Genomic DNA, 25,460 nt, shown 5'->3' with positions numbered 1-25,460 from the left:
AGATGTACCATACACTAACACTAGGAAATCCCAAAATTTAGACCATCATAAATGTAGACTCTATCCAAAGTTATTACAAGGGTGACAGGGATATTTTCCGAAAAATCTAAAAAATTGGAAAATGCAAATGTAAGCAAACTCAATGAATTATTCATGTGACAAGTGACATATTTTTGGGACTATTTGGCATGTGCATATATATAATTGAAAGAAAAGGGTGACAGGGCAAGTGGAGTGAATCAACGTAGAACAACGGCATTAGCGCGTGAAGTAGAGATGATTTGAAGCATTGAGATGAGGTTGGGAGTCGGGTGTCATGCGATACACGAGCGCTTGTACAGATTCATGAACCTTCTTCTACTTTCAATCTTTGCGACTCTCATCTCCATCAAATCCAGATATTTACCCTCTCCGCTCACTTTGGCGCTTTCTTGGATTCCTTACTCCCAACATATCTAATTTCTCTCTTTCACACACACACACACACACACACATACACAGAGTCTATATACGAGGTATCACTTTTGGGCTTTCAGATTCATCTCATATTGTATGCTTGTTCATAAAGATAGTGTGCTTGTTCAACATTCTTCATTCAGTGAGCATCCAGAATTCCCTAATTCCTAGGTTTTTCTTGTGCATTTTTTATTTGGTGGGGTGGGGTAAAACTTTATTCTTTATCCTTTTCTTCCCCAAATAATAGGGTTTTAATTACTTCGGATGTGGGGTTCCCTAAAAAGTAATTCTTGCTTTAGCCTCGGGCTAACTCACGGAATTCATTAAATTGAACCGGGTTTATGTAAGATTTCAGGTATGTGTGGTTTCTGTAGCTCTTGATATCTAAATTTAGTTCAGAGAATTGGGGTTTGAGCTATTGTTTTTTTGCCCAACTTTTTGGTGGAGATTTTGCTATTCAATCCTTTTAGGCTTGTGATTTTTGTGTCCTTTTTTTTGAGATGGGGAGTAAGTTTTGGTTGAAGGATGAGGATAAGGCTGTGGTGGAAAGGGTAGTGGGCAATGAAGCAGCTGAATATCTTGCTTGGTTGGCCTCGAACAACGTGCTGTTGGAATTTTCTCCATCCTGTGGGGATCTAGGGGTGCAGCAAGCACTGGTCAAGATTGTTGAGGGATCAGATTGGACATATGCAATATATTGGCATGTTTCTAAATCTAAGTCTGGTAGGTCTGCCTTGATATGGGGCGACGGTCATTGTAGGGAGCCAAAGGAAGGTGAGGGCGAGGATGGTAATGTCTCCAAGAATGAGAAATCAGTGGATGGAGATGGTAGAAGATGGGTGCTGCACAAGATTCATGCTTGCTTGGGGGGATCAGAGGAAGACAATGTTGCTGCTAAGTTGGAAAAGGTTTCGGATGTGGAGATGTTCTATCTCACATCGATGTATCTTGCCTTTCCCTTTGATAAACCTTCCATTCCCTCTCAGTCATTCAACTCTGGTCGGTCTATTTGGGTTTCTGATGCGAAAAGCTGTTTAGAACGTTATGAGTCGAGGTCATATTTGGCAAAGTTGGCTTGTTTGGAGACAGTGGTGTTTGTTCCAACAAAGTCCGGGGTGGTGGAGATTGGCTCCAGGAGTTCTATACCTGAGGATAGGAGTGTTATTCAATCAGCAAAATCTATAGTTGTGAAACCGAGTTTAGCCGCACAGGCAAAAGCTGCTCCAAAGATTTTTGGTCAGGAACTGAGTGTTGGGAGGTCAGGATCAGGACCAATTAGTATTAGCTTCTCTCCGAAGGTGGAAGATGATTCTGTCTATTCTGTGGAATCATATGATTTGCAGACACTACTAGGTGGTGCTCAAATGTACGGAAACTCATCAAATGGGCACAGAAATGATGATAGTGATGTGAAACTATTGTCACAATCCATTATTTCTAACACTGAGCAAGCTAGGGATGATTCATTTCTCATCTCTGATGAGCGAAAGCCCAGAAAACGGGGTAGGAAGCCAGCAAATGGTAGGGAAGAACCATTGAATCATGTGGAAGCAGAAAGGCAGAGACGTGAGAAGCTCAATCAACGTTTTTATGCATTGAGAGCAGTAGTTCCAAATATCTCCAAGATGGACAAAGCATCTCTGCTCGGTGATGCAATTGCCTATATTGCAGATCTTCAGACGAAGATAAGGATAATGGAAACAGAAAAGGGGATTTTGAATGGAAATGAGTATCACTGCACTATACAAGATATTGAGTTTCAAGAAAGGCATGAAGATGCAGTTGTCCGCGTAAGTTGCCCTCTGGACTCTCACCCTGTATCTGGGGTTATAAAGGAATTGAAAGAGCATCAAGTTTCGACACAAGAATCCACCATTTCCTTAACTGAGCATGGTGAAGTCATCCACACGTTCTCCATACACACTCAGGATGGTGCTGCTCAACACTTGAAGGATAAGTTGGCTGCTGCCCTCTTAAATTGATTTTCAATGTAAACATTGTTTGTGTATTGATGTAGTTTTGATAATCTTATTTTAATTGTGTAGAACTTCCTATTTGTAATTGTGCTCAGTTAATGCATATCCATATTTATCATTAAATCATGACCCTTGACTCACTTTTTCTCTCTCTTGTGTTCTGTTATGCAACAAGCTCTTTCTTGGAAATCTTGTTCTGTGTCTATATTTGTGTCTAGACATGTATATGTAGTTACAAAATTTGCAAGAATTGATTGCTGAATGTGCAGATGAATCAGTTAAGTTGTAGTACATGATGCTATGCCTCATCCATGTGTTGTTGGAGGTTTATCGAGATATGGCTTCCAATCTTTGCCATTTCTGGCTTGGAAAACAGAGTGTTTTGCTGAGTAAAAGCTTAAAGATAGCAAGTGGACAACTTGAGAAATAGAATGAGTTTTGAGTCCAATTAAGCAGTCTTTATCCATAAAAGTCAATTTTTTTGATTTTGCAGACTTTGTATGGCACGGCCTTCAGAATTCTTTTGGCAATGGAGGTTGGTGATGAGCTTCTGGCTGGGAAGTTTTTCACAGTAGCGATCAATCTGTTTTGTTGTGAGTCTTGCATTCAGTGAGGTACGTTTTTTGTCCAAGTACTTTAGAATGCCATCTGTTGTTTGGATTATCTACTACATCACGAAGGTAGATAATGGAATTTCATTGGAGATAACGATTTTTTGTGTTCATGCAATTTCAATTTCTACAGGAGTAACAGGACTAATTTACTTAGTTAAAATAGATAGTCATATGTTTGATGATAAGAGAAGAATTAAAAATCAAAGGTTTCATACAAATTAAGCCCTTTCAACTCTAGGCAAACATATTGCTGAGAAATGTTCATTTATCATCTCTCATTATTTAATTTCCTATAATCTGTTACAACATGCCAAATGCACACCTAAATCACAACCTATATATGGAAAAGAATCAAACAGAGGAAATAATTGGTTCTTGAACCAAACAAATACGGATTGAAAGCAAGAAAGAAAAGAAAGAATCTTAAAGCCATTTTGCTAAAAACATGTGATTTGTGAAACTGTATTTCTTGTCAATTGCAGATTTTGATTGCTGAGTGCTGTTCGCAGTTGAATTTATATCCTCTTAGCAGCAATACCGAACTCAAAACTTTGCTTTGGAGGAGGGGGGGGAGGATATGCTGTTGCCCGGCTGCGCTGGCCGATGCTGGTAGTGCATGTCCTTCCCTTGCTGGGGACCCATGAGCAGGGGTTTGGGCCCGGTGGTGGAATAGAACGATGCTGCAACAACGGCTGTAGGAGGTATTGGCCCCTCCTCAGCCATTGCTCTTCTTCTTCATTGAGAACTCGAGTGGCTTCATATGGTTTTATGGTGATAAATGCTACTAGTACTATAGTCACCAAGATTGCTTTTTTTGGACATCATCTTGTTCCTGAAAGCAGCAAAGTTTTAATAATTTTTGGTTTCAGATTAAACAATGTTGCAAATAACAGTAAAATGGTGAATGTTGAGGTTTGAGATTGTGTGTGTATATATAATGTATGGAAGTAAATGATGATCATGCGTGATTTCAATTTTTCTTGGTTGAAAGTGCAAAAGTAGACTATTGACTACCAGGATTTGCAAAGAAACTGAGAAATTGAAAGGGTCATACATTTAGGGGGAAAAATAAGATAATATTATAGTACTTAGTAATATTTAACTGCTACTATAAACCATTAATAAGTTTGATGTATACATCAATTATTTATTTTTTAAAAAAAAGTTCAAAGTGTTTCTCTCTTTCATTGCAATCTACTCGCAAGTGAATTGAATGAATAAAATATCTTAATTTTCGATATGAGTTAAAATTATTTAAGAAATATTGACTTGTTAAATATTTCCACATTATGAGCATTGAGCATCAAATTTCTTGACAAGCTGAGACGTTTGATTTGAATTTGAAGTTGGCAACAGGAATTGCTCGGAGACGAATAGGTGTACCAGATGATGCATTGGAGGACGATTAGCTGGACCACGAGGCTGGATGCTAAGTCGATCGGATTATTCGATGATAAGATATTGGTCATACACTCAAAGTTTGTGGGAAAAAAACCAGAATGTGCCTTTAGTGATTGGTAAACCGAATACTCATTGCAGCTCAGTTTCAGTGAAATTGTCTGATCGATCACCTTGTTGGACGACCTCACATATATTTCGTTAAAATTAACATAGTTTATTTTGAGATTGTACTTGTTAGTTCATTGGATGTGTAAACACCTACAGGCAATTTACAGTTTTAAATGAAATTTTGTGTTTATGCCAGTGTCAACACACAAATCCATTGAATTATATACCAACTTGGAAATACATATATGGGTGGTGATGATGGTGATGATGATGATGAGATTGGGATTTATTGCAACAAACAATGATCATAAGTATTCCCAATGAGAAGAAAAAGATCTACAATCGGATGGGGCACATTACAGTTGTTCTAAAATCTAAGGACTGATGAAAAGGTGGCTTTACAATAACTGACCTCCATCTACTCTGCCAAGGATTATATATCTGCATTAACAGCGTTGATGACCTCTTGTGCTGCCGTGATCTTGTGGCTGTTGTTGTCGGCTCACTCGCACTCAAAAGGGTGATCAAGTAGAGCTCCTCCTCCAACCCAACAAACCCAACTGATGCATCATCACTCACCTTCTTTGGCACACGAGTCTCCTTTCCCCAACGATTCGAACTCTTATCATACCTATCAATATCACCACACCAAATGTTTTTTCAGTTTCTGATTCACATCCAACACCAAAACTAAGCACACCAATTTTAACTAACTAGAAACATAACAGCAAATGACAATGCCCTATGCATTAGACATTCTACATTCAAAAGTCTTTTCAATGCTTGCAATAACAGAAAACTGAAGTCCATAACAAAACACAAGGCAACACAATTTACCTGAATATTTCACCTCTGTCAAGCATGAATATTTCCCCTTGAGCCACAACAATCTTCCCCAGCCTCCTCCTTTCCCCTTCCTCCCACATATCTCCAAGCTCCCTCCACTTCCCGCCATTCGTCACCTCCATCACCACTGTATCCCTATAATACTCATCCACCGGAAATACGCCCAGGACCGTCCTCGACTCCCCGTATCCTCCCATCACCCAAAACTCCCTCCCAATGTAAAACCCAACACACCCGGCTCGGAACCTGGGCAAACCATCCAACGCCACCCACTCGTCATTCCCTATGTCATACATCTCGACCGAGCTCATCCTACTCCCAGCCGCCCCAAACATCGTGTGCCGGGACCCACCCCCGGCCACCAATATCTTCCCGCGCTCAGGCACTGCCGCGCACGCGAAACTGCCCCGCGGTGTGATCATTGGGGACACCGATTCCCAAGAGAACGCCCCGAAATCGAAACGATACACTGAGGAAGACGGCGATGGCCGATCCAGGGGGAACGACCGGGTGTCGAAGAGGGACCCGCCGAGGACGTAGAGGTGGGGCCCAACCGCGACGGAGATGAAATTCGTCAGCCCATACACGTGCGGGTTACAGGGCATCAGCGGAAGCGGGCACCACCACATATTCTTCGGGTCGAACAGATACGGTTGCGAAATTGAAGGATCCTGCGGGAAAATACAGAGCAATTTCGGTGCCACCACGTAATTCTGGCGGAGGGAAATTAGGGCTTTCGAGGAGAAGAAGCGCCTCCACGATTTGCAGGTAACTTTGAGGCGCGCGTGGTGACAGTAAGGAACGAATGCGAGAATCAACGCTCCGACGTCGTTTGGGAGGCCCGGAATTAGGGTTAGGGTTTGGAGCCCAAACTCGTCTGACGATAGCGGTGGAGCCATTTCTGGATCAATTGATTTGAACAAATTAATAATCGCCTACGATCGTCCGCAGCTGCGCCAGATTGAATAGAGGGAGAGTGAGAAAGTGTCGTATGTACAGGATATAAGCAAGTGTATGTACAAGCGGTGGTGCAGGGTGGAAGATTCAACCTTTTTCTAGTGTAAATTTATGGAAAGAGAAATGGTAATGGCGGTTTCTTGATCGCCAACCTTTCAATATCATTGACGAAGGAAACGCCATTTTTGTGGTTGCCAGGGATCTCTTTTCTGTTGCTCAGACAACAGTGCTCTAATTAGGCAAAGTGCAAACACAACTCAATTGGGAAATTTAGATTTTATATCGATAAAATATCGTTACAATAAATTCAAAAGGAAGCTTTAATTGGAGTATAATTTAGTCTCCATCGACATTATCTAAAGAACTTCTCAAGTTTAAGATCATATTTTCACATAATTTAACTATGTAAATATTTGACTACTAAAATATACTCTTGATGTTTGTCTTTGCTCAAGATTAGAAATGTAAACAACCAATTAGTTCCAAACTTGAATTTGATTTATGTCGAAAATGTAAATTGAACCAAACATGATTGGATTTTGAATAATGGGCATAACTCGATGAGTTTTCCTTGCTAATTATTTTGAGAATTATTCAATAAATTATCAGGAAAAATAGACAAAACAAAATATAATAGAAGCACATATTTAATATTTCAACTAGATAAGATAAGATTTTGAAGTGTTGAAATTAAAATAGAAAGTTCAGTAATAAATACATGGTCGGCGATTATCTCTCTCTAGAATATGTATTTATATGAGAGAGTTTCTCTCTCTTCCCCGCCAAAAAACCTCTGCATCAACAGCATCCACAGAAGGATTCAACGGCTCCGAAAACGTAGGTTTTTCAATGTCGCTCTTCTCCACTAACCCTTTCTCACTCCTACTCTCACCCTTTCACCGATCAAAACCCAAAAAAAAAAGAAAAAAATTTTAAAAAATTAAATTAAAAAATATACACTCAGATCGCTGGAGATTTTGCTTATGTGTTCTCTGCCCCGTTTTAAGATACCCCAATTCGAACAGACCCTTTTCGACGGAAACATATTATTCGTTTCGCAGATTTTGGAAATTGTGTTCGAAACTGTGATCACGAATTTGGGTTCAACTTTTGGTTCCTGAAATAAGATGGTATGTTGTTGGTACAGGCGATTGTGTCGATTTAGATTTGGGTATGCGTTTTTAATGTGTTCTAAACACATAATTGCATGAAGATTATGAATATCGTTTGAAACTCTTGCTGAAATCTTGCCCGAATCACGTTTTGTGATCTTCAATTTTCTTCATAGATTAGGTCATATATTCATAGTTAGAAGATTGGTGTTTGATTTCATCCAAGGCTCCTGAATATTCCTTACATTTGAAAAACAAAAAGAAATGAATGAAAGTTGGCATAGAAATAGTGATATTAAAATATTGGGGAAGCATGATAATGATGATGTTTTAACTTCATTTTGTTGTAGAATTTCAGGAATCATTATTAAGTGAAGTTTCTTGTTGTTGAACAGCTGTATCTCTGAATGTGAAGAACTGAGTTTTGCCTAGATACTTTATATCATAGACGTCTCTTGTGTGCAACTTATGCACTTACTTCCAGCTGAAGCTCAATATTTCTTGCAGGGCAACCCACCCAAAGTATATGAAGGTTCTCACATTTGGGTTGAGGATCCGGAGGTTGTTTGGATTGATGGGAAAGTGGTAAAGATTAATGGGGACGAAGTTGAAGTTCAAACATCTGATGAAAGGACGGTAAAATAGCTTTTGTTTTTTAGCTGAAGCTTTCCTCTTCTGTATTGAGATGGTGTTGTGTTATATATGCTGTAAAGGAAGGCATATCTCTGAAAAAAGCTATAGTATATATCCACCTCAATCAAATATCTCATAGCTTGTATTCTATAGATCAGAAAGTCATTCTTGACATTTAAAGAAATGATAATTTTCCAACAAGATTTGTTTCCACTGAAACATAGAAGAGAAGTTTCCATAATTTGGTGTAATAGACATACTTTTGTTCTGATGCACACTGCTTTAACTTAGTACACTAAGTCTGTCAAGGTTAATCAAACTCCAGTCTAGTATGATTTTCTTCTTATTATTTTTCCAAATTGATATTCGAACTGTCAAAATGTTGCCTGTTTTTGACACTTGACATCTGTTTTACTCTTTCCATTGTTAAGCTTACTGCTAGCATATCCAAAACATACCCGAAAGATGAAGATGATCCTGCTGAGGGATTCGACGACATGACCCAACTTTCGTATATGAATGAACCTGCAGTTCTGCATAACTTGGATAAGAGATACCAGGTCAATAAGATTTATGTAAGATGACATTCTCTTCCCTTTAACTTTTATGTTCAATCTACGTACATTCTGGTATGCTTACTATTGATCCATGAGCATCTTCATTTCACACTATTTTTGCAGACTTATAGTGGGGGAATTCTTATTGCTGTTAACCCGTTTCAAAGACTTCCCGACTTATACGATGGACAGATGATGGAACGATACCACAGAGCATCATTTGGTGAACTGAGTCCACATGTATATGCGATTGGAGAGGCTGCCTTCAGGTGCTATATAGTTTTCCACACTCTTTTTCTTGATAGTTTTGTCAATGAAATTCCATGCCTGAGTCTTGTAAGCTAAATAGGGAAATGATGATTGAGGGAAAAAGTAACTCAATACTGGTAAGCGGAGAAAGTGGTGCCGGTAAGACTGAAACTACGAAGATGCTTATGCAATATCTTGCTTATTTGGGTGGCCATAAAGGAGGCGAAGGGAGATCAGTAGAACAACAAGTTCTTGAGGTAGGTTTTTTCATCTAAGTTTCTGTTTAATCACTGATTATTATTCATTGTTTCTTTTCTTTCAAAATATTTTCTTGAAACGGTTCTCTTGTTGAATATGGTATAATGATAAAGCCTTTGAAGTAGTAAGTAGCAAAGTTTGACTTGAACTGGTAGATTGCCGATGTCTCTTTTTCTTGAGTGTGCTATTTTTTTACTCATATGTACAGTAAAAGGTGTTTCTGGAAATAAAATGCATATTGTTTGACCGGTATGGTGCAATTTGAAAATGTGGTGAAGAAATACATCCTCCATTGTCGAATAAGTGTCCTAATTTGAGAAAGTATTGTCCCCGAATAAGTGGGTATACGAAATTTATTATAGCGAAAATGACTCCAAACTGCCAAATTTTCCCTTGTTCAGTTTTTCAATACAACTATGAATTTGAGAATATAGGGAGAGTAGCATGCAAGCTTTCAAGATAAGGTTGTCTTTTAAAAGATTTATGCGAAGTACTTCCTGAAAGTTATCAAAGCAAATAGGTTTTTGTCTGGAAATGTTAAGACTAGTAGTTAATATTGACACGCTCTGTAATAGGATATCTACTTCTACATTTACATCTATTTATGGAAAGCTTATTTTAGTGGTTCTGTTCAGTCAAATCCAGTCCTTGAAGCATTTGGGAATGCCAAGACTGTCAGAAATGACAATTCTAGGTGAGACCTTGCTTGGATCCTGCATCAAAAGTTTCGAATTTGAATAATAGCGTTCTGCATTTTAATTGCTCACTAAGGTCTGATGCTGCAGCCGATTCGGTAAATTTGTTGAACTCCAGTTCGACCATCATGCAAAAATATCAGGGGCAGCCATCAGGACATATCTTCTTGAGAGATCTCGTGTCTGCCAAATTTCTGATCCTGAGCGCAATTACCACTGTTTTTACCTTTTGTGTGCAGCACAAGAGGTAATCCGCTTTTACAAGTTCTTGCTGCATCTATTTTTTCAAAAGACAGTCATCACATTTCTGATTTTTTTTGTCAGGAAATTAAGAAGTATAAGCTGGGACATCCACAGACATTTCACTACTTAAACCAATCTACTTGCTTTGCACTAGATGATGTGGATGATGCTCATGATTATTTGGCAACAAGGAAGGCAATGGATGTTGTTGGAATCAGTCAAGAAGAGCAGGTGCATTTGTAACAAATTAGGATCTCATTTGTCCCATAGCTCTCCTCTTGCCAGTAGTTCATATTTTCTTATTCTACAGGACTCAATCTTCAGAATTGTTGCATCTATTCTCCATCTTGGTAATGTTAGATTCGCCAAGGGGGAAGAGATTGATTCATCTGTCCTCGAGGATGAGAAATCAAAGTTCCATCTCCAGACTGCAGCAGAGCTGTTAATGTATGAATGGGACATTTATACTTGCAACACTCTTTTTTTTTCTTCTGATTAGTGTAATAATTTCGATATTAGGTGCGATTCTGAAGCTCTGGAAGATGCATTATTGAGGCGTGTGATGGTCACTCCAGAAGAAGTTATCAAAAGATGTCTTGATCCTGATGGTGCAATAGTTAGTAGGGATGGATTAGCTAAGACGATTTATTCTCGCTTGTTTAACTGGTATGATATTTATGAACCATGCGCTAGACTTTAACATTTCTGAAAATTCCTTCTCTGGTTTAGCTAATATTATGTGGTCTGCATATGTAGGTTGGTGGAAAAAATAAATTTATCCATCGGGCAAGATCCATCTTCGAAAAGTCTGATTGGAATCCTCGACATTTATGGTTTTGAAAGTTTTAAAACTAATAGGTAAGATTTGATTGTTTAGAGAAACTCTGTATAGGCATCCGAAATAACTAAAAGTTTATGGATGCAGTTTCGAACAATTTTGCATTAATTTTACCAATGAAAAGCTACAACAACATTTTAATCAGGTATTCAATTTGACATCCTTTTTAGCAGCTGATAAATCTATTCTCAGCACAGTACTAAAATTTTCTTTTGTTCTTTATTCAGCATGTTTTTAAGATGGAGCAGGAGGAATACACCAAAGAAGAGATTTCCTGGAGCTACATAGACTTCGTGGATAACCAAGATGTTCTAGATCTTATAGAGAAGGTTTCTCTCTATAATACCAAACCATTTAGCTCTAGGCTACATTATTTTGTTATCACTTTGTAGTTTGCACATAAACGTAGACATGGTCTAGTGTTTGGAACTTCCCATGTAATTTGTCGACTGTACTCTTCCTTATATTTCAACTGTAGAATCTGCAGCAAGAGCAAGCCTTCTTATAATTGCTTTTGATTGGATGCAGAAACCTGGAGGAATCATTGCTCTTCTTGATGAGGCCTGGTACGGTAACAAATGTCTTCCTTTAGGTAGCTTGGAAAGGATATGTGCTTTAAATTTCTGTGATTACGGACTAATTTTATCTTTTCTGTTTCCAGTATGTTCCCAAAGTCCACACCTGAAACATTTGCAGAAAAGCTTTATCAGATATTTAAAACCAACAAACGTTTCATCAAACCGAAATTGTCACGTACTGATTTCGCAATTGTTCATTATGCTGGAGAGGTAAACTGGATATATTTATTTTTCTAGAGTATAGTTTTGGGTTTTTCAATTTTATTGAATTTTTTTATTTTGCTTTTGCGCCAAGGTTCAATACCAATGTGATCAGTTTTTGGACAAAAACAAAGACTATGTCGTCCCCGAACATCAGGACCTGCTAACTGCTTCGAAATGCCCATTTGTAGTAGAACTGTTTCCTCCAATTCCTGAAGAGACAACCAAATCTTCAAACAAGTCTTCTAAATTTTCATCAATAGGCTCTCGCTTTAAGGTATGTTTCTTTTCTCTTTCTTTTCGTTCACTACTGTTCTAACTTATTTGTCACAGCTTCTTTCTTTAAAGAAGGTTGAAACTGATAGATTGGTTAATTGGTACAGTCTCAACTCCAACAATTGATGGAGACACTGAATTCCACAGAACCTCACTACATTAGATGCGTGAAACCTAATACCCTTTTCAAGCCTTGTATTTTTCAAAAGGAAGATGTTATGCAGCAACTTCGTTGCGGTGTGAGTGCTCTTACTTGTAGTCATTCAAAAATTTCTATATGCTTCCCAAACTTAGTAATATCTTTTGTCTACTGGCAGGGTGTTTTAGAGGCAATTAAAATTAATTTATCCGGTTATCCTACTCATAAGACATTTGATGATTTTTTTCAACGGTTTTCTACTCTGGTGCCAGAGTTGGAAGGAGAGTAAGTCGTTCATTTGATATATTTATGATCTTATGTGATTACCCTGATGAAATTAACTCTTTTCTCCCCACACGAGCAGAATTGGTACAAAAGATGCATCCAAAAGGATTTTAGAGAAGATGGGCATTGATGGAGCTCAGGTATTAATTTCTTTTTATGCTCAACATTGAGTTTTCCTTTACCCGAAAAATGGAATACAGAGAAATTAAGTGCCCATTTTCTCTCTTGCTTTTTTTCTTTACCTTTCTTTTGTCACATTATATGTGTGTTCAATTCTTAATTACATTTATTTTAAAATAGAGTTGAAGCTATTCTGGTTTATAAATCTTCAGTAGCATCTTTGACGGAACGGATTTTCAGTAAACAGTTGGAAAAACTGCCTGAAATACACTATTCAGTTTGCAAAAAATTCAATTTTTATCCTAGACAGAAATGTTGATCTTGAGGCCTCAGTCATAATTGATACCAATAAGAATAAACAATGTTCAAATACAGTCTTTTTGTCTTCTTGGCATCTTCTGTTCTGGCACAGTTAAGAAAACAGTTTGTGAAGGTTCATTTGGCTGAAATGAATTTTCATATCCCAGGTTCCGGAAATCAGGTCTGTAAAATGAAATTTCTTTTTACTCAGTTTTATAATAGAAAAATCAATAAAGACAACCTTTTACTAACCTGACTCTCTATACGGACTTTGAGGACTCTCTCGTAGCACATTCTTAGTCATGTTGCACCCTTAGTCATAATAGGTAAGTTTTGTATAAAGAAGATTGGTATATTTTTGAGTTTACTATTTCTTTCTTGTTCTTTACCCGAATCGCATCTCACAAGACTCTATTACTCTTCCCATATCTCAGTGCCACAATTTTTTGAGAGATTAGTATAGATTAGCGGGTAATAGAACATACGAAAAGTGTGGGGAACAAAGACCTTCTGTTAAACAGCTTCTCTTCTCGGTGGCTCAAATCTTTCTTTTGCAATTCTACCAACATTTGCAATGTCTGTCCAGCTTCAACGTGGTTTTCTTTTATTTCTAACAATAATCTTTTGTATCTTGTCGCCTTATGGTTTACGGGTTTGCTTCTTGTTTATCAAGAAATGATGTAAAGTATAATTTTGTGATTGTAGATTGGAAAAACTAAGATCTTCCTCAGAGCTGGTCAGTTGGCTACTTTAGATGCTCACAGCGCATTAAAATTAGGTGATGCAGCAAAGGTAATACAAAGAAAGACTAAAACTCATAGGGCCCGACAAAACTATTCTTCCACAGTTAAGGCAGCGGTTGTACTTCAATCTATATGCAGAGGTTTGTTTCAACTTGCCGATTTTCTAATGTGTATATAGTGGAACCTGTTTTTTGTATTCATACTCTGTGACTAACTTAACTGAAAATAGCTTACCCCGTGCATGCTCATCGCTGTCCTTGTTTTTCAGCAAGTTAATGTTGAGCTTGTAACCATCATGCAAGCTCACATTTTTCTTCCGTGGTACAGGAATGCTTGCTTTCAATTTTTACCAAGTTGTAAGAAAGGATGCAGCAGCTCTTAAAATCCAAACAGATTGGAGATGGCATAAATTCAATCAGAACTACAACAGACTCAAGGGAGCAACTACTTCACTGCAAGCAATAATAAGAGCAATGGCTGCACGGAAGCAGTATGATTTCACAATACAAACCAAAACAGCGACTGTTATACAGGTGATTTAAGTTGTAGGCTTTCTCTGCAAAAGTCTGAGCAGATTGATGCCCCTCCTTGAATAATAGACCCTTTTTTCAGTCCCGGTGGCGCGGCCATAGAGCTTTTTCACAAGCTAGGCGAGCCATAAGGGCAACGGTTTTTATCCAAAGTGGGTGGAGGAGAGTGTCAGCTACAAGAGAGCTTCGACAACTGAAAGTGGTAGGCCAAAAAGTTTTATATAGCCTTGATTTGCTATGATCATATGAATGTAAGCCTGACATTTTACAGCGCTCGTGGCAGTCACACTGAACAATATAAATCTCATCTAATTATTTTAGTTTAGGATGCTGATCTCATTCAGAAACTCATGAACCTACTCCCACGGAATGCATGTGCATTTATGTTATGTCTCGTTAGTTCATTGTATTTCTCAAATTGACCTTTTTATGGTTCTAGTGCAAAAACATTGCATTTTATGTTCTTATCTTCTTCCACACAGGGAAAGGGGCATGATTAATGCAAAATGGATATTCATATTTGATTTAGCAATCATCTGACACTAGTGATGGTTTTATCTACTATTTGTAGGCTTCAAGAGAAACAAGCGCACTTCAGGAAGCAAAGAGTAAGCTTGAAAAGCTAGTGGATGAACTGAGATCACAGTTACAGATGGAGAGACATATGCGAGTTAATAACTTTCCTTTTGCATCTTTCTGTTTATGCAAAGTTTAGTCAGTATCTCTGTGTGCATGTGCATAAGGAGGCACAATTATACCCTGATGAATATTTTCCCTTCTCAGCTTTATAGATGACTTACATATTTTGATGCTATTAACTTATTGCAAGATGCAATGCTAGGCCCTTTTACTCAGTGCTTTTTATATTAAGATTGACAATTCCTGTGCCAGGCTGCCTTGGAGAAAAAGCTGGAACAGTCATTGGATGTAATGCAAAGCCAAGGCGATAAAACAAATAGTCTTCTTGAAGATGAAGCTGCAAGAGCTAGCAAGCTTGAGGGCCAAGCTGCTCATATCGCAAGTGACGCTGCTCGCATCGCAATCGATGAAGCCTTCTCAATCATGAAGGAGAGAGGGGTTCCAGTTGAAGAAGGATTAGGAATGACTAAGGATTCAAATTCTGATGTGGAGAGATTGAAGGTAACTTGTTGTAACCTGATTTGTTATAGCCTGTGTAAATGCTTTCTGTTCTCACTGATTCAGCACTACTCTGTACCATCTAATACACAGGGATTGTTAAAATCTGAAAAGAAACGGGCTGATGATATGGAGAGACGGTATACTGAAGCTATGGAATCAGTTGACGGAAAGCGGATGAAGTTAGAAGAAACCGAAAGAAGAGTTCACCAACTTCAGGAATCACTGAATAGGTACCATAACTCTTAAAAACCATTGCCGTTCATCATTTTTCTGCCTGGAGAGCTTATGCCTCTTGATTTTCTCTTGATAAATGATTATTATGCCAGCTATACTCTGAAAACAGGCTATTATTTCTCTTGAATTTAATGTTGATGTGTAAAAAAGAAGCTCTGTATTTTCTGATGTGATTGGACAGCCACCATCTAACGATGCTGAAATTCCATGTTAGAGATGCTATGTCAAAATTACTTCACTATGCAAATGATCAAATATAGTTTTACCTTTTAAGAAAATTTAATATTTATTAAGGATTCATATCAATATATGGTTGATGGATTTAAATTACTCTCTGTTCTGATAATAAAGTTAACTCAGCTTCATTTAACTAATATTGGATATGATCTAGTGTGCCTCAGGATGATGTACAACATCTCTGGTCAATTTTCAGAGCTACAAATGGTATTATGTGCATCTACCTCAAGTTCAGCTTTGGGGATCGTGACTAAGGATGAAAAAGGTGATAGTTCTTCCACCTCTTCAGAAACGACATCTTCCGACTCTGATTTCACATTCCCAGCCCCTGCTTCAACTCCAGCAGACTTTTCTTCTGCCAATTCTAGTGCACTTCAGCTCATTGTTCAGGATCTTTCAGCAGCTGAGGTTTCAGGTCAGTCTAGTCCCTGAGAGGCCACAAACACTGAAGTTAGGACTTGATCCGGCAAAATTTATCTCTTGCGATACGACCGTATAGAAATTAAAATGTTTGTCCCAATTCTTGATATCAATATTAAGAGTAATTTTTTCATTTTGTTCTTGTTATTTTCTCATTAGTCTTCTATGTAACACATTTGGTTCAAATCTTTATCCCTTCTTTGTTTGAATAAAATCGCGGTAAGAAACTACATTATACTTTTCTTTTCTCTTGATGGTTGCATTTTGCAGGATCTGGAAAGTGGAAAAATGATCGGGAGGGGGCATTCGATGACTTTTTCTGATGGAAGTTGTTCTGTCAGTGTGTTGTGTCTATATCTTCCCTAGTTAGAAATTAGTTGGGCTAGATTTTAACAATTTGATATGTCACAGCAGATACCGCAATTAACACGGAACACCACCCACTTGTTGTACTGACACATCACACATGTATATAAAGAAAATTTAACATCACATTTATAAGTTTCTTCTACATAACCAATTGACACCAGACACGATAATGCAGGTTATAATAATACTGGCATACAGTCGTTAAATCTAATTCAGCTTCATATATGTCAATTAGTTTAGCATGATTATAACTTAATTGGAGATTTATAAAATTTGTTGAGTCAGTAACGATCTCTGCAAAACTCAGAATCTTGACCCAATCTAGTTTGGCTTTCTGCAATTTGGTGATAATAGTTTTCCTAGGCAGTGTAAAGCATATCTGAATGTTTATTTTATCAGAGAAAAGGTTGTTTGTCGACAGATCCAGTAACTGGTAAGTTCCTTCTGCATTGCCATTCATTTATTCATGCCATAAGGTTGAGACAGTCGATACCTCTATATACATCGAAAAAGTTTATCTTATCTTCAATATATACCAGTTGTTGTTATGCATGTATTCTGTCGATTAATAAAATCTAGTTCTTCCATTTCTTAATGTCTGTTAGCCCAACTTTTTATAGCTCTCCCTCACTTTCAAGACGAGTCCACCTTTTATCATGAGTATCTGCGGATGGATTGCATTAGAAGCATATTTTGAGTGTAAAGTCAAATTCTCATCATTCATGTTTTAAACCTCTGTAAGATTTCAAATTTTTGTCATGTCTCGTCTCTGCTTAGGTTCCTTTCCTTTTTAAGTTCAACTTGTTTTTCATTTAAGTTTTAGACACGGTTATCTTAGTGGACAATTTTAGTGAGAGCTGGAGCTCTGTGCATCCAATGGTGTTTACTACAGTCCATCAGCTCCATATGGAAGTATTCTGTCCGTAGCAGTGAGGTTCCAGGTAAGCATCTTATCAGAGAAAAGGAAACTTTACGAATCTGCAGTGTTAGCCTCTAACAAATGATATGTGGTACTAGTTGGACTTTTGATGACATTATGAATCTGCATTTTTTCTGTCTCTCCTTTTGAACACTGCTGCAGATATCATGTTATAATAAATGTAAATTATGCCTAATCTCCACTTCTGTTTGTACAACTTCTACAAGGTAAAATTACGCCCATCTATTTTCTTTGTACTGAGAATTTCTTAAAGCGAAATATCTTGTGATCGATTATATGCTTTAGTTGGCACTGCCTTATTTATTCTCCTGCCAAGTTTTTATTGGATTCCTATTTGTTAGAAATAAGGTTCTTCTTCACTCGTGCATTGGACCGTACTCTCCTTAAGTAGGGACAATTGGATGGTTTGTTTCTTTGGTCTGTCTTTATTGACTGTTGCGTCTCTTTTAGCTCTAAGAAACTTCTTTCTCTCTTTTTCACCCATCTGTTCTCTGACTTGTGACAGGCTATTCTTTTAACCTCTTTCTTTTATTTTTCCATTTAACGTATTGCGTGTTTATTAGAGTCTTGCAGTTCATCTTCGATACAAATGATACATGTGCATGTAATTAACTTGCTAGCAGATGTAGCGTTGTGTATTTGCTGTGATGAGGTCAACATTAGTACGTAAGTTGTAGTCGAGTAGAATTTCCTGTCATCAGTTTGTACATACTACAACTTTCTTGTTTTTAGGCTTGTTAACTGTGCAATTCTTCAACTGGCGGAGTAGCAGCGAGAGCAGAGCCTTGCCATGATGCAGGCGGTTTCTCGGGGCAATGGACAGCTCCAATCAATATGCAGTTATCATTTATTGATGATATGCAGGTAGAACTCAGATGTTAATCTGTGGATGTGATATTTGATTGCTTTTGCTTGCTGCAATGCAATTTGTAAACAGCATTTGACCTTTTTGCTGTTTAACATCAATGTTTTTATGGTTTGGTTTATTTTATGACATTTCTGCGCATTGCGCTTTTAATTTTGTGATTGTGAAGAATGTGTAAATAAATAAAATGCTTTATTACAGATTTTATCGGGAGCTATATTAATGCTATGATGTTCTTATAAAAAATGTCATGGCTTTTTAATTTATACCAACTTTGTATATCAAGGTCTTTCCAATATCTTTTCATGTCTGAACTATTTTTTGAACATTTAGGTCCCTCCATGGAATACTAATTAAATTATTTGTCCTGAAAGTTAGATTTTCCGTCCTACTAATTTTTAGATATTGCACATTCTGATTTTAAATACTATTAGTGTCAAAGTGGGGACAAAATTTGTAATTAACCCTAAATAAAACCTGATTTAAAATTTGTACAGCTATAAATTTACTTAATCTGATATATAGTTTGAATAATAGATTTTTGTTGAATAAACTCGTTTTAAATACACGAGGTTGCCCCAAGTCAATGTTGTAATATTGTGCTGAGAAATACAGAGCGAGTGGGGAAATAGCACTGATTTCATGGCCAATTAATTTTGCAATCCGATTTCCAACCTCATTTATTAACTCACAAACCCAAATAAAATAGTCCTAGGAGTTGTAACTTTTTTACTTCACTCACCTCCAAAGTCAACATTCATAACTCATCTTTTCCATTATACAAAGTACTCTACAAACTAATAATACTATAATGGACTAATATTTTAATTTAGATTAATTCCTTAAGCTATCCCTTTTTGGGCATTTTAATAAGTGAGTGAATTGGGCAGTAACCCATTACAAACAAAGTAAAAGGTTTTGGAATAATGCTAATTAGCGATAGACTAGTCATAATTTTAAAAAAAAATAATTGTGAGAATGTGAAACTAGTATGTATATTAATTCAAATTTATTATATACTTAATATTTTCTAAAATTACGAATATATCTGGTCATATTATGACCGTAGCTTCTCTCAGGGTTTGGTACTTGTATAATTGTATTCAAATACATTGAACCATGCTTCATTATAATTTATTTGTCACTAATCAATAGTAGTATTATAAATTAAAGCCTATAAGAATACATCACCTACGTGTCAATAATCTATATTAATCCAATTTCCAGAAAGCATAAATAAGTAAACAAAATTTAGCAGCAGTTCCAAGGTGCGGCGTTCGGCGCAAAAAAAATATTTTTTTGAACAACCTTTCAAACAAACTCTATAGTATATTAAACAATTTGAGAGACCAAATCATATGATCAAAACCAAAAGCGATAACACAAAAGTCCAAGAGATCGTTTGATTCAAATAATGGAATGTAGTCATTAGTCACAGCTAAAATAGTACTACTAGCATTATTTTATCAAAACAACACAGAATATATATTTATACATTTGCTATATATACAATTTATGAATTTTATAATCCGTATGTATACAAGTTATGAATTTCATAATACTGATGAATTATGATAAATTATTTTTATTGAGTTAGCTACAAATCAATCTGATCCATATACAGTATACCTTTACGATTAAGATTTGATTATACACGGACTAATCAATATATTATTCTTATATAAAACATTAAAATATGTAACATCATAATATAGTAATTTATGAAAAAATATGTACATGATTTTATGCTTATAATACTTATATTCACAAGTTACGTTATCAAATTAACTCTCACTTGGCTCATTGTTAGAGGGACGAGGATCCCGATCCACATTTAATCATTTTTAATTTCCTGCTTTTTCGCAAGAGTACAACACTCAAATCCTTACTCTTAAACTATTCAAGGGTCCCACCATTTTATCATCCAATTTAAATATTTCAATTATTAAAAACATTTCCACAATATTAAAATGCATTCAAAATATCCAAAATAATATTACAAATTATTAAAAAATAAATAAAATTACATAATTGATTAATCTTGTTGCTTCCTAATTGAAGACACAAGAACATGCTTATATATATAGGCTACAAAATTCGGAATTACAACCATAAGAGCATCTCCAATAGCAAATAGCCCAGCCACAAACTCCTCTGCCACATCATCAGCACTAAAATCCCTCCTGACACATCATCAGGACAAGCAACTGGACAAGCAATAGCCCAGCCATAGCCTAGCCACATCATCAGCACTAAAAACAAATAATTAACAATCACACTAAATACGGAATTCCACTTACGACACAGATACGGGAAAATGCAATAATAATATTAAAAATTAAAAAAGTACATAAATTAAAAAAAAAGTCCATTACAAAAAAAACTCTAAAATCACGCACGGGGGGATTCAAATCTGCCGCTATCCGGGGGGATTCAAATCACGCACGGGGGGATTCAAACTCTAAAAAACTCTAAAAAACTCCCCCGCCTCCGCCTCACTCGTCGCCGTCATCGCCGCTATCCGGGACCCCCAAATCTGCGGCATCTAAGCTCGCGTCAGAGCCCCCCACCTGTGCCACGGGGGGATTCAAATCCTCTCGCATACTCACGAGCACCGTGTGGGAAAAACTCTTCTCCTCGGGGTCAGTTGCATTCTTCCATTGATCTATGATCTGGATCATCTGAGCCCGCGCTTGTTGACGCGCCAAGAAGACGAGTTTATCTGTCGAGCTGTCAACGGGGGGGTGCCGACTGGACCTCCTGGGACCTCGGGCGAGCCCGTTGCGCCCGCCTTTGACCAACCGGGCGAGTGCGGCGAGTAAACGCGGGAGGGGACGGGGTCTCCTGAGCATCTTCGGGGAGGTCGTGGGAACCGCCGCTACTGTCGCCGGCGTAATTACCGGTATAGTTCAGGCGCTGCTTCTTTGGCCAGCCAGCATCGACACCTGCCCGAAACTTCTCGGAGTCCATTAGCACCTCGTAGCAGTTCCGGTAGGTGAAGTCCTTGTAAAGGCCGGGCTGGGGGGACTATTTCTCTGCCTGCCTCCTGCAGTCCTCGTCAGTTTGGCCGCTGGACTTCATTCGGAGGGCGTTGGTGTACAAGCCCGAAAATCGGGAGACCCCAGCCCGGATTCGGTCCCACCCCTTCCGGCACTCCTCCCCGCTGTGTGGCCTCCCCTCCGGGCAAAATGCCATGTAGGCTGCTGCTATTTTAGCCCACAAGTTGAGGATCTTCTGATTGTTCGAGGCGAGGAGGTCATCGCAAACACTGACCCACGCCTTGGACAGCGCGACGTTCTCTGCGTCTGTCCACTTCCTCCGTACCTCCGGCTGCGATGACTCACCGACCACCTTCTTCCCCTTCTTCTTCTTGGGCGCGCCCCGACCCCGTCCCACGGGAGTGTCCGGTGCCCCGAGATCTATACCCAACTCCTCTAAGGAGAAGGTCTCAATCCCCTGGAATTGCGTCTCCGCTGGGGTCGATGTGTGCGAAGAAGCAGTACCAAAATCAAAGCTGGGGCGATAGACGTCAGAGCCCCCCGGCGTCCCCTGCATCCCCGCCCCTCCCCCGGCGTCCCATGCATCCCCGGTACCCCGGCGTCATCTGCATCCCGGGTGCCCACCCGGCATCATCGGCATCCAGGGTTGCATCCCTGGTACCCCCTGCATCGCAGGACCCCCCGGCATCCCCTGCCATCCCGGCATACCACCCTCAGATGCCATCCCGGGCATCATCTGCTGCCAATGGTACATGTTGTTGTAGTACTCGGACATCTGACTCCATCCACCTCCCACGGGGACCGTGGGAGTTTGAGACCCGCTCGTCCCTGAAGTTGGCTCGTTGTTGAGATCCATTTCCCGTTGTTGCTCTTGTACAGAAATTAAGATAGAGAAAGTACTCGTTAAAACAAGTGGTGCGAATGAAAATGACTTGCAAATCACGTATATATGAGTTCCGAAAATTTAAAAAACAAGTGGTCGCTCGCCGATCGGGAGGCTGCAATAGAGGCGAGCGGATCGGCGAGCGCCTGGGAATCGGCGTGCGCTCGCCGAAATTCTCACCGATTTGGCGCTCGCCGGCTGCAATAGTTCGGCGAGCGGACCGGCGAGCGCCAAAAATCGGCGAGCCGGTCGCTCGCTTATTATTGGAGATGCTCTAAAGATAAACCTATCTACCTTAAGTAAAAATTGACATTTGATGAGGAAGATTGACTGATATCACTACTATTTGATGTAAAAAAAATCAAAAAGTTTTTAAAAAAGGTCGAAAAACGGCTATATTTTTTGGAATCCGATTTTTTCCTAAATTATATTCGATTTTTTATGAATTTTAAAAAAATAATAAATTTAACGGAATAAAAACACACCCAATTGCGCATGGAGTGATTGGGCATCACCGCCCAATGGAACGGTGCCACGTCGCCCTGCTCTTCGGCAAGAGCGCAACTGCGAGCACATCTGTGATCTTGCCGACAGCAAGGACGATGCTCTTGCCCAAGAGCACCATTGAGGATGCTCTTATAGAGTATGTATATATTGGTGAATACTCCATCTGTCTCACTCAAGATGTCCACGTTTTCTTGAGTGGCACGAGAATTTAGGATGAGTTGTTAAGTGAAATAAGTAGAGAGTAAAAGTGTAATTGGATATTTAATAAGGGGAGATGAGAAAGTAATTTATTTTAAAATATAGAATGTGAACATTTTAAGTTAGACAAACTAAAAAAAATGGACATCTTGAATGAGATGAAGGGAGTATGACGGAGTAACACTTTTGTTTGGAATAATTAACTACTTCCATTATGTATCGTCGCACGACCCTAATTGCGGGTAATCATTTGGCAATATATTAATGAAATAATTTAATAAATCTAAGTATCTATTGACACCAAATAGATATAGATATTGTATATTCCAATCACACGAGAATGCAAAATTCAATAATTGAAGATAGAACCGAGCAAATTAGAAAGACATGGAATGCTGAAACTCTATATCAAATGATTTAATTATAAGAGTCGTATCCATCATACTCCAATTGTTTAATTATTAACATCAAAATACGAAAAAACACCACTTTGTTATAAGAAAGTCAAAGCTGATAAAAACACATATAGAAGACTAAAATTGCATAAACAGAAGTCTAAAACTATCATACTCAAAATGAATAGTAGTAGTGTGGTTGGGGAGGCTAATTAATTTGTTGGCAACATTATAATTTTCAATCCAATAAAAAGATATTATAAAAAACCCCTCTCTCAATTATAGAACACACTATGACAAGAATAACAAAAACACCCACACTAGACTAGTTATTTAAAACAAATGAGATAGGAAAAAAAAGAAAAAGAAAAAGAAAAAGAAAACCCAGCCCATATTGCATAAGCCATTAAGAAATGTCTCCTTCAAACCAAACACACAGACCTTCCATGTCCCCTTCTCTCTCTTCATATATGTGCGCCATTTTCTAGTGTGCTCGTGCGCTTCAATTTTCTATAAAAGGCCTCCCTGCAAAACCACCTTCAATCTTCACACTTGTATTTTCAATATTATCAATGGCGAGCGGCAGCGGATCTCCGTGCGGCGCATGCAAGTTCCTCCGGCGGAAATGCGCGGCGGACTGCGTGTTCGCGCCTTATTTCTGCTCGGAGCAGGGCCCCGCGCGGTTCGCCGCCATACACAAGGTGTTCGGCGCCAGCAACGTGTCGAAGCTGCTTCTGCACGTGCCTGCCGCCGACCGCTGCGAGGCCGTCGTCACCATTGCCTACGAAGCCCAGGCCAGAATCAGAGATCCTGTCTACGGCTGCGTTGCTCATATCTTCGCCCTTCAACAACAGGTAATTAATTAACTAATTAACCTCACTTCCAATTTCATGATTAATTTATGAATGCCCTGCCTAAAATTGAAGTATGATTTGTTAACAAAATTAAGTTTTATATATCAGGTGGCATATCTGCAAGCGCAGGTGATGCAGGCGAAAGCGCAGCTAGCACAAAACGTGATGCGGAATGGTGATCAGAATCAATGGAATTGCGGTGCAATGGGGCCATTTCCGGCAGCGAATTACAGTAATTTCTACTCGAGCATATCGCCTCAGAGCTCACTGGACTCGATCGACCAGCAAGAAACCCAAAGCAGAGAAGATATTGAGCACTACTACACCAAGAAGAGACCTTCTCAGACTGATCTCAGCGAGCTCCAAGCGCTAGCTCTCAGAATGATCAACAATCAAGATTGATTATTTACTTTTGTGTAATGTTGTTGGGATAACTGATGATCCATATATGATGATGCTCACTGGCTAAAATCTCTTCGAATTGGGGTTTGTATATAATGGAAAATGAGAGAGGCAATTATATATATATACATACAATGATTTCAGTCCTCTCTTTGCAGAGATATAGGATAGTGCTAGTATATGTTTTTGTTTTATTTGCCAACATCAATCACGTTAATTATGGAAATATATATGATTTGGAGCCACATATAATTGAGGCATTTAAAGAAAATTTTCTCCCAACCAAAGGAAATGGGCATATTTTACTCTTTTACTCCTACTTACTGTATACAAAACTAATTAAATAAACCAACAATATTGCATACATGAATTACAAGGAAAAATAAAATGGTTTAATTTGACATCACTTTTTCTACGAGTTATGAAAATTCAATCCGATTTTAAGTATTAATGTGAGAATTGATTATTGATGAAACTTTGTTCGAATTAGTTAGCTTTCACACAGTGGCGGATCTAGGGGGGGCTATTTTTCCCTTATCGGGATGTAAATTTACCATGTCCGCCCCCTCCGTTTACCTCCGGCGTCGCCCCGAACAACAAAAAAATAGCCATGTCCGCACTAAACCAAGCTAATACTATATATTCCGCCCCCTCCATTTTCGGATCCTGGATCCGCCACTGCTTTCACATATAGTATCTAGCTAATATTACATGTAAAAACTGAACACAAGAATAAATCAAACTATATAGTATTATTTTAACATTGGATGAATGTATATGTGTTAGGCTCATTTTCGATAAACTAACTTTACCACGTAGGATTGCTATTTAAAAAAGCTTTAAACACGATATATCTTATGGTATATAGTTAACGATATATAAACTCAAATAGACTTAAACTA

The 25,460-nt window shown here is 38.3% G+C and overlaps 4 protein-coding genes across 10 annotated transcripts; 3 read left to right on the top strand and 1 right to left on the bottom strand.

Moving 5' to 3' along the window:
• Positions 1-213: 213 nt before the first annotated feature.
• Positions 214-4,687, top strand: LOC121794419 (transcription factor MTB3-like). 2 transcript variants are annotated; one of them, XM_042192572.1, is made up of 4 exons: positions 214-2,446; positions 2,926-3,046; positions 3,529-3,747; positions 4,393-4,687. In XM_042192572.1, the coding sequence occupies exon 1, from the start codon at positions 957-959 to the stop codon at positions 2,436-2,438; it is 1,482 nt and encodes a 493-aa protein (XP_042048506.1). In that variant the 5' UTR covers positions 214-956; the 3' UTR covers positions 2,439-2,446; positions 2,926-3,046; positions 3,529-3,747; positions 4,393-4,687. The 2 variants fall into 2 exon arrangements, with proteins under 2 accessions (XP_042048506.1, XP_042048505.1); XM_042192571.1 differs by lacking the exon at positions 4,393-4,687 and having other exon boundaries at positions 3,529-4,024.
• A 136-nt stretch (positions 4,688-4,823) lies between these two features.
• On the bottom strand, positions 4,824-6,629 carry LOC121794420 (F-box/kelch-repeat protein OR23-like). Of its 2 annotated transcripts, XM_042192575.1 has the most exons (3): positions 6,451-6,629; positions 5,393-6,352; positions 4,824-5,186 (listed from the first exon to the last, which is right to left on the bottom strand). In XM_042192575.1, the coding sequence occupies exons 2-3, from the start codon at positions 6,298-6,300 to the stop codon at positions 4,892-4,894; spliced, it is 1,203 nt and encodes a 400-aa protein (XP_042048509.1). In that variant the 5' UTR covers positions 6,301-6,352; positions 6,451-6,629; the 3' UTR covers positions 4,824-4,891. The 2 variants fall into 2 exon arrangements, with proteins under 2 accessions (XP_042048509.1, XP_042048508.1); XM_042192574.1 differs by having other exon boundaries at positions 5,393-6,628.
• Positions 6,630-7,128: 499 nt separating this feature from the next.
• LOC121794416 (myosin-9-like) lies at positions 7,129-18,537 on the top strand. 4 transcript variants are annotated; one of them, XM_042192568.1, is made up of 27 exons: positions 7,129-7,488; positions 7,978-8,106; positions 8,535-8,678; positions 8,784-8,929; positions 9,010-9,166; positions 9,803-9,861; positions 9,953-10,109; positions 10,187-10,336; positions 10,416-10,552; positions 10,625-10,771; positions 10,862-10,963; positions 11,031-11,088; positions 11,171-11,272; positions 11,472-11,509; positions 11,605-11,731; positions 11,817-11,999; positions 12,106-12,237; positions 12,316-12,422; positions 12,502-12,562; positions 13,548-13,725; positions 13,913-14,118; positions 14,198-14,317; positions 14,687-14,785; positions 15,007-15,255; positions 15,346-15,485; positions 15,891-16,141; positions 16,417-18,537. In XM_042192568.1, exons 1-27 carry the CDS (start codon positions 7,486-7,488, stop codon positions 16,467-16,469), a joined length of 3,435 nt encoding a protein of 1,144 aa, XP_042048502.1. In that variant the 5' UTR covers positions 7,129-7,485; the 3' UTR covers positions 16,470-18,537. The 4 variants fall into 4 exon arrangements, 3 of the variants coding, with proteins under 3 accessions (XP_042048502.1, XP_042048504.1, XP_042048503.1); XM_042192570.1 differs by having other exon boundaries at positions 7,133-7,195; XR_006049289.1 differs by lacking the exons at positions 7,129-7,488; positions 7,978-8,106; positions 8,535-8,678 and having other exon boundaries at positions 8,774-8,929; positions 16,417-17,456; positions 18,188-18,537.
• A 5,247-nt stretch (positions 18,538-23,784) lies between these two features.
• LOC121794716 (LOB domain-containing protein 16-like) lies at positions 23,785-24,741 on the top strand. Of its 2 annotated transcripts, none has more exons than XM_042193005.1 (2): positions 23,785-24,156; positions 24,286-24,741. In XM_042193005.1, the coding sequence occupies exons 1-2, from the start codon at positions 23,875-23,877 to the stop codon at positions 24,556-24,558; spliced, it is 555 nt and encodes a 184-aa protein (XP_042048939.1). In that variant the 5' UTR covers positions 23,785-23,874; the 3' UTR covers positions 24,559-24,741. The 2 variants fall into 2 exon arrangements, with proteins under 2 accessions (XP_042048939.1, XP_042048938.1); XM_042193004.1 differs by having other exon boundaries at positions 24,265-24,741.
• The last annotated feature ends 719 nt before the right edge of the window (positions 24,742-25,460 follow it).

The sequence above is a fragment of the Salvia splendens genome, chromosome 3 (assembly GCF_004379255.2).
Source record: "Salvia splendens isolate huo1 chromosome 3, SspV2, whole genome shotgun sequence".
NCBI lineage: Eukaryota > Viridiplantae > Streptophyta > Magnoliopsida > Lamiales > Lamiaceae > Salvia > Salvia splendens.
This window is presented reverse-complemented; position numbering and strand designations above follow the sequence as displayed.

What these genes read in the sequence shown, in the direction of transcription:
- LOC121794419 (XM_042192572.1), top strand. Translation starts at nt 957, where the DNA reads ATGGGGAGTAAGTTTTGGTTGAAGGATGAGGATAAGGCTGTGGTGGAA.
- LOC121794420 (XM_042192575.1), bottom strand. Translation starts at nt 6,300, where the DNA reads ATGGCTCCACCGCTATCGTCAGACGAGTTTGGGCTCCAAACCCTAACC. An exon ending in GACAGAGGTGAAATATTCAG is followed by an intron (nt 5,187 to 5,392) that starts GTAAATTGTGTT and finishes TGATATTGATAG; the next exon opens with GTATGATAAGAGTTCGAATC.
- LOC121794416 (XM_042192568.1), top strand. An exon ending in AAACATCTGATGAAAGGACG is followed by an intron (nt 8,107 to 8,534) that starts GTAAAATAGCTT and finishes TCCATTGTTAAG; the next exon opens with CTTACTGCTAGCATATCCAA. An exon ending in GCTCTTCTTGATGAGGCCTG is followed by an intron (nt 11,510 to 11,604) that starts GTACGGTAACAA and finishes TTCTGTTTCCAG; the next exon opens with TATGTTCCCAAAGTCCACAC.
- LOC121794716 (XM_042193004.1), top strand. Translation starts at nt 23,875, where the DNA reads ATGGCGAGCGGCAGCGGATCTCCGTGCGGCGCATGCAAGTTCCTCCGG. An exon ending in TCTTCGCCCTTCAACAACAG is followed by an intron (nt 24,157 to 24,264) that starts GTAATTAATTAA and finishes TTTATATATCAG; the next exon opens with GTGGCATATCTGCAAGCGCA.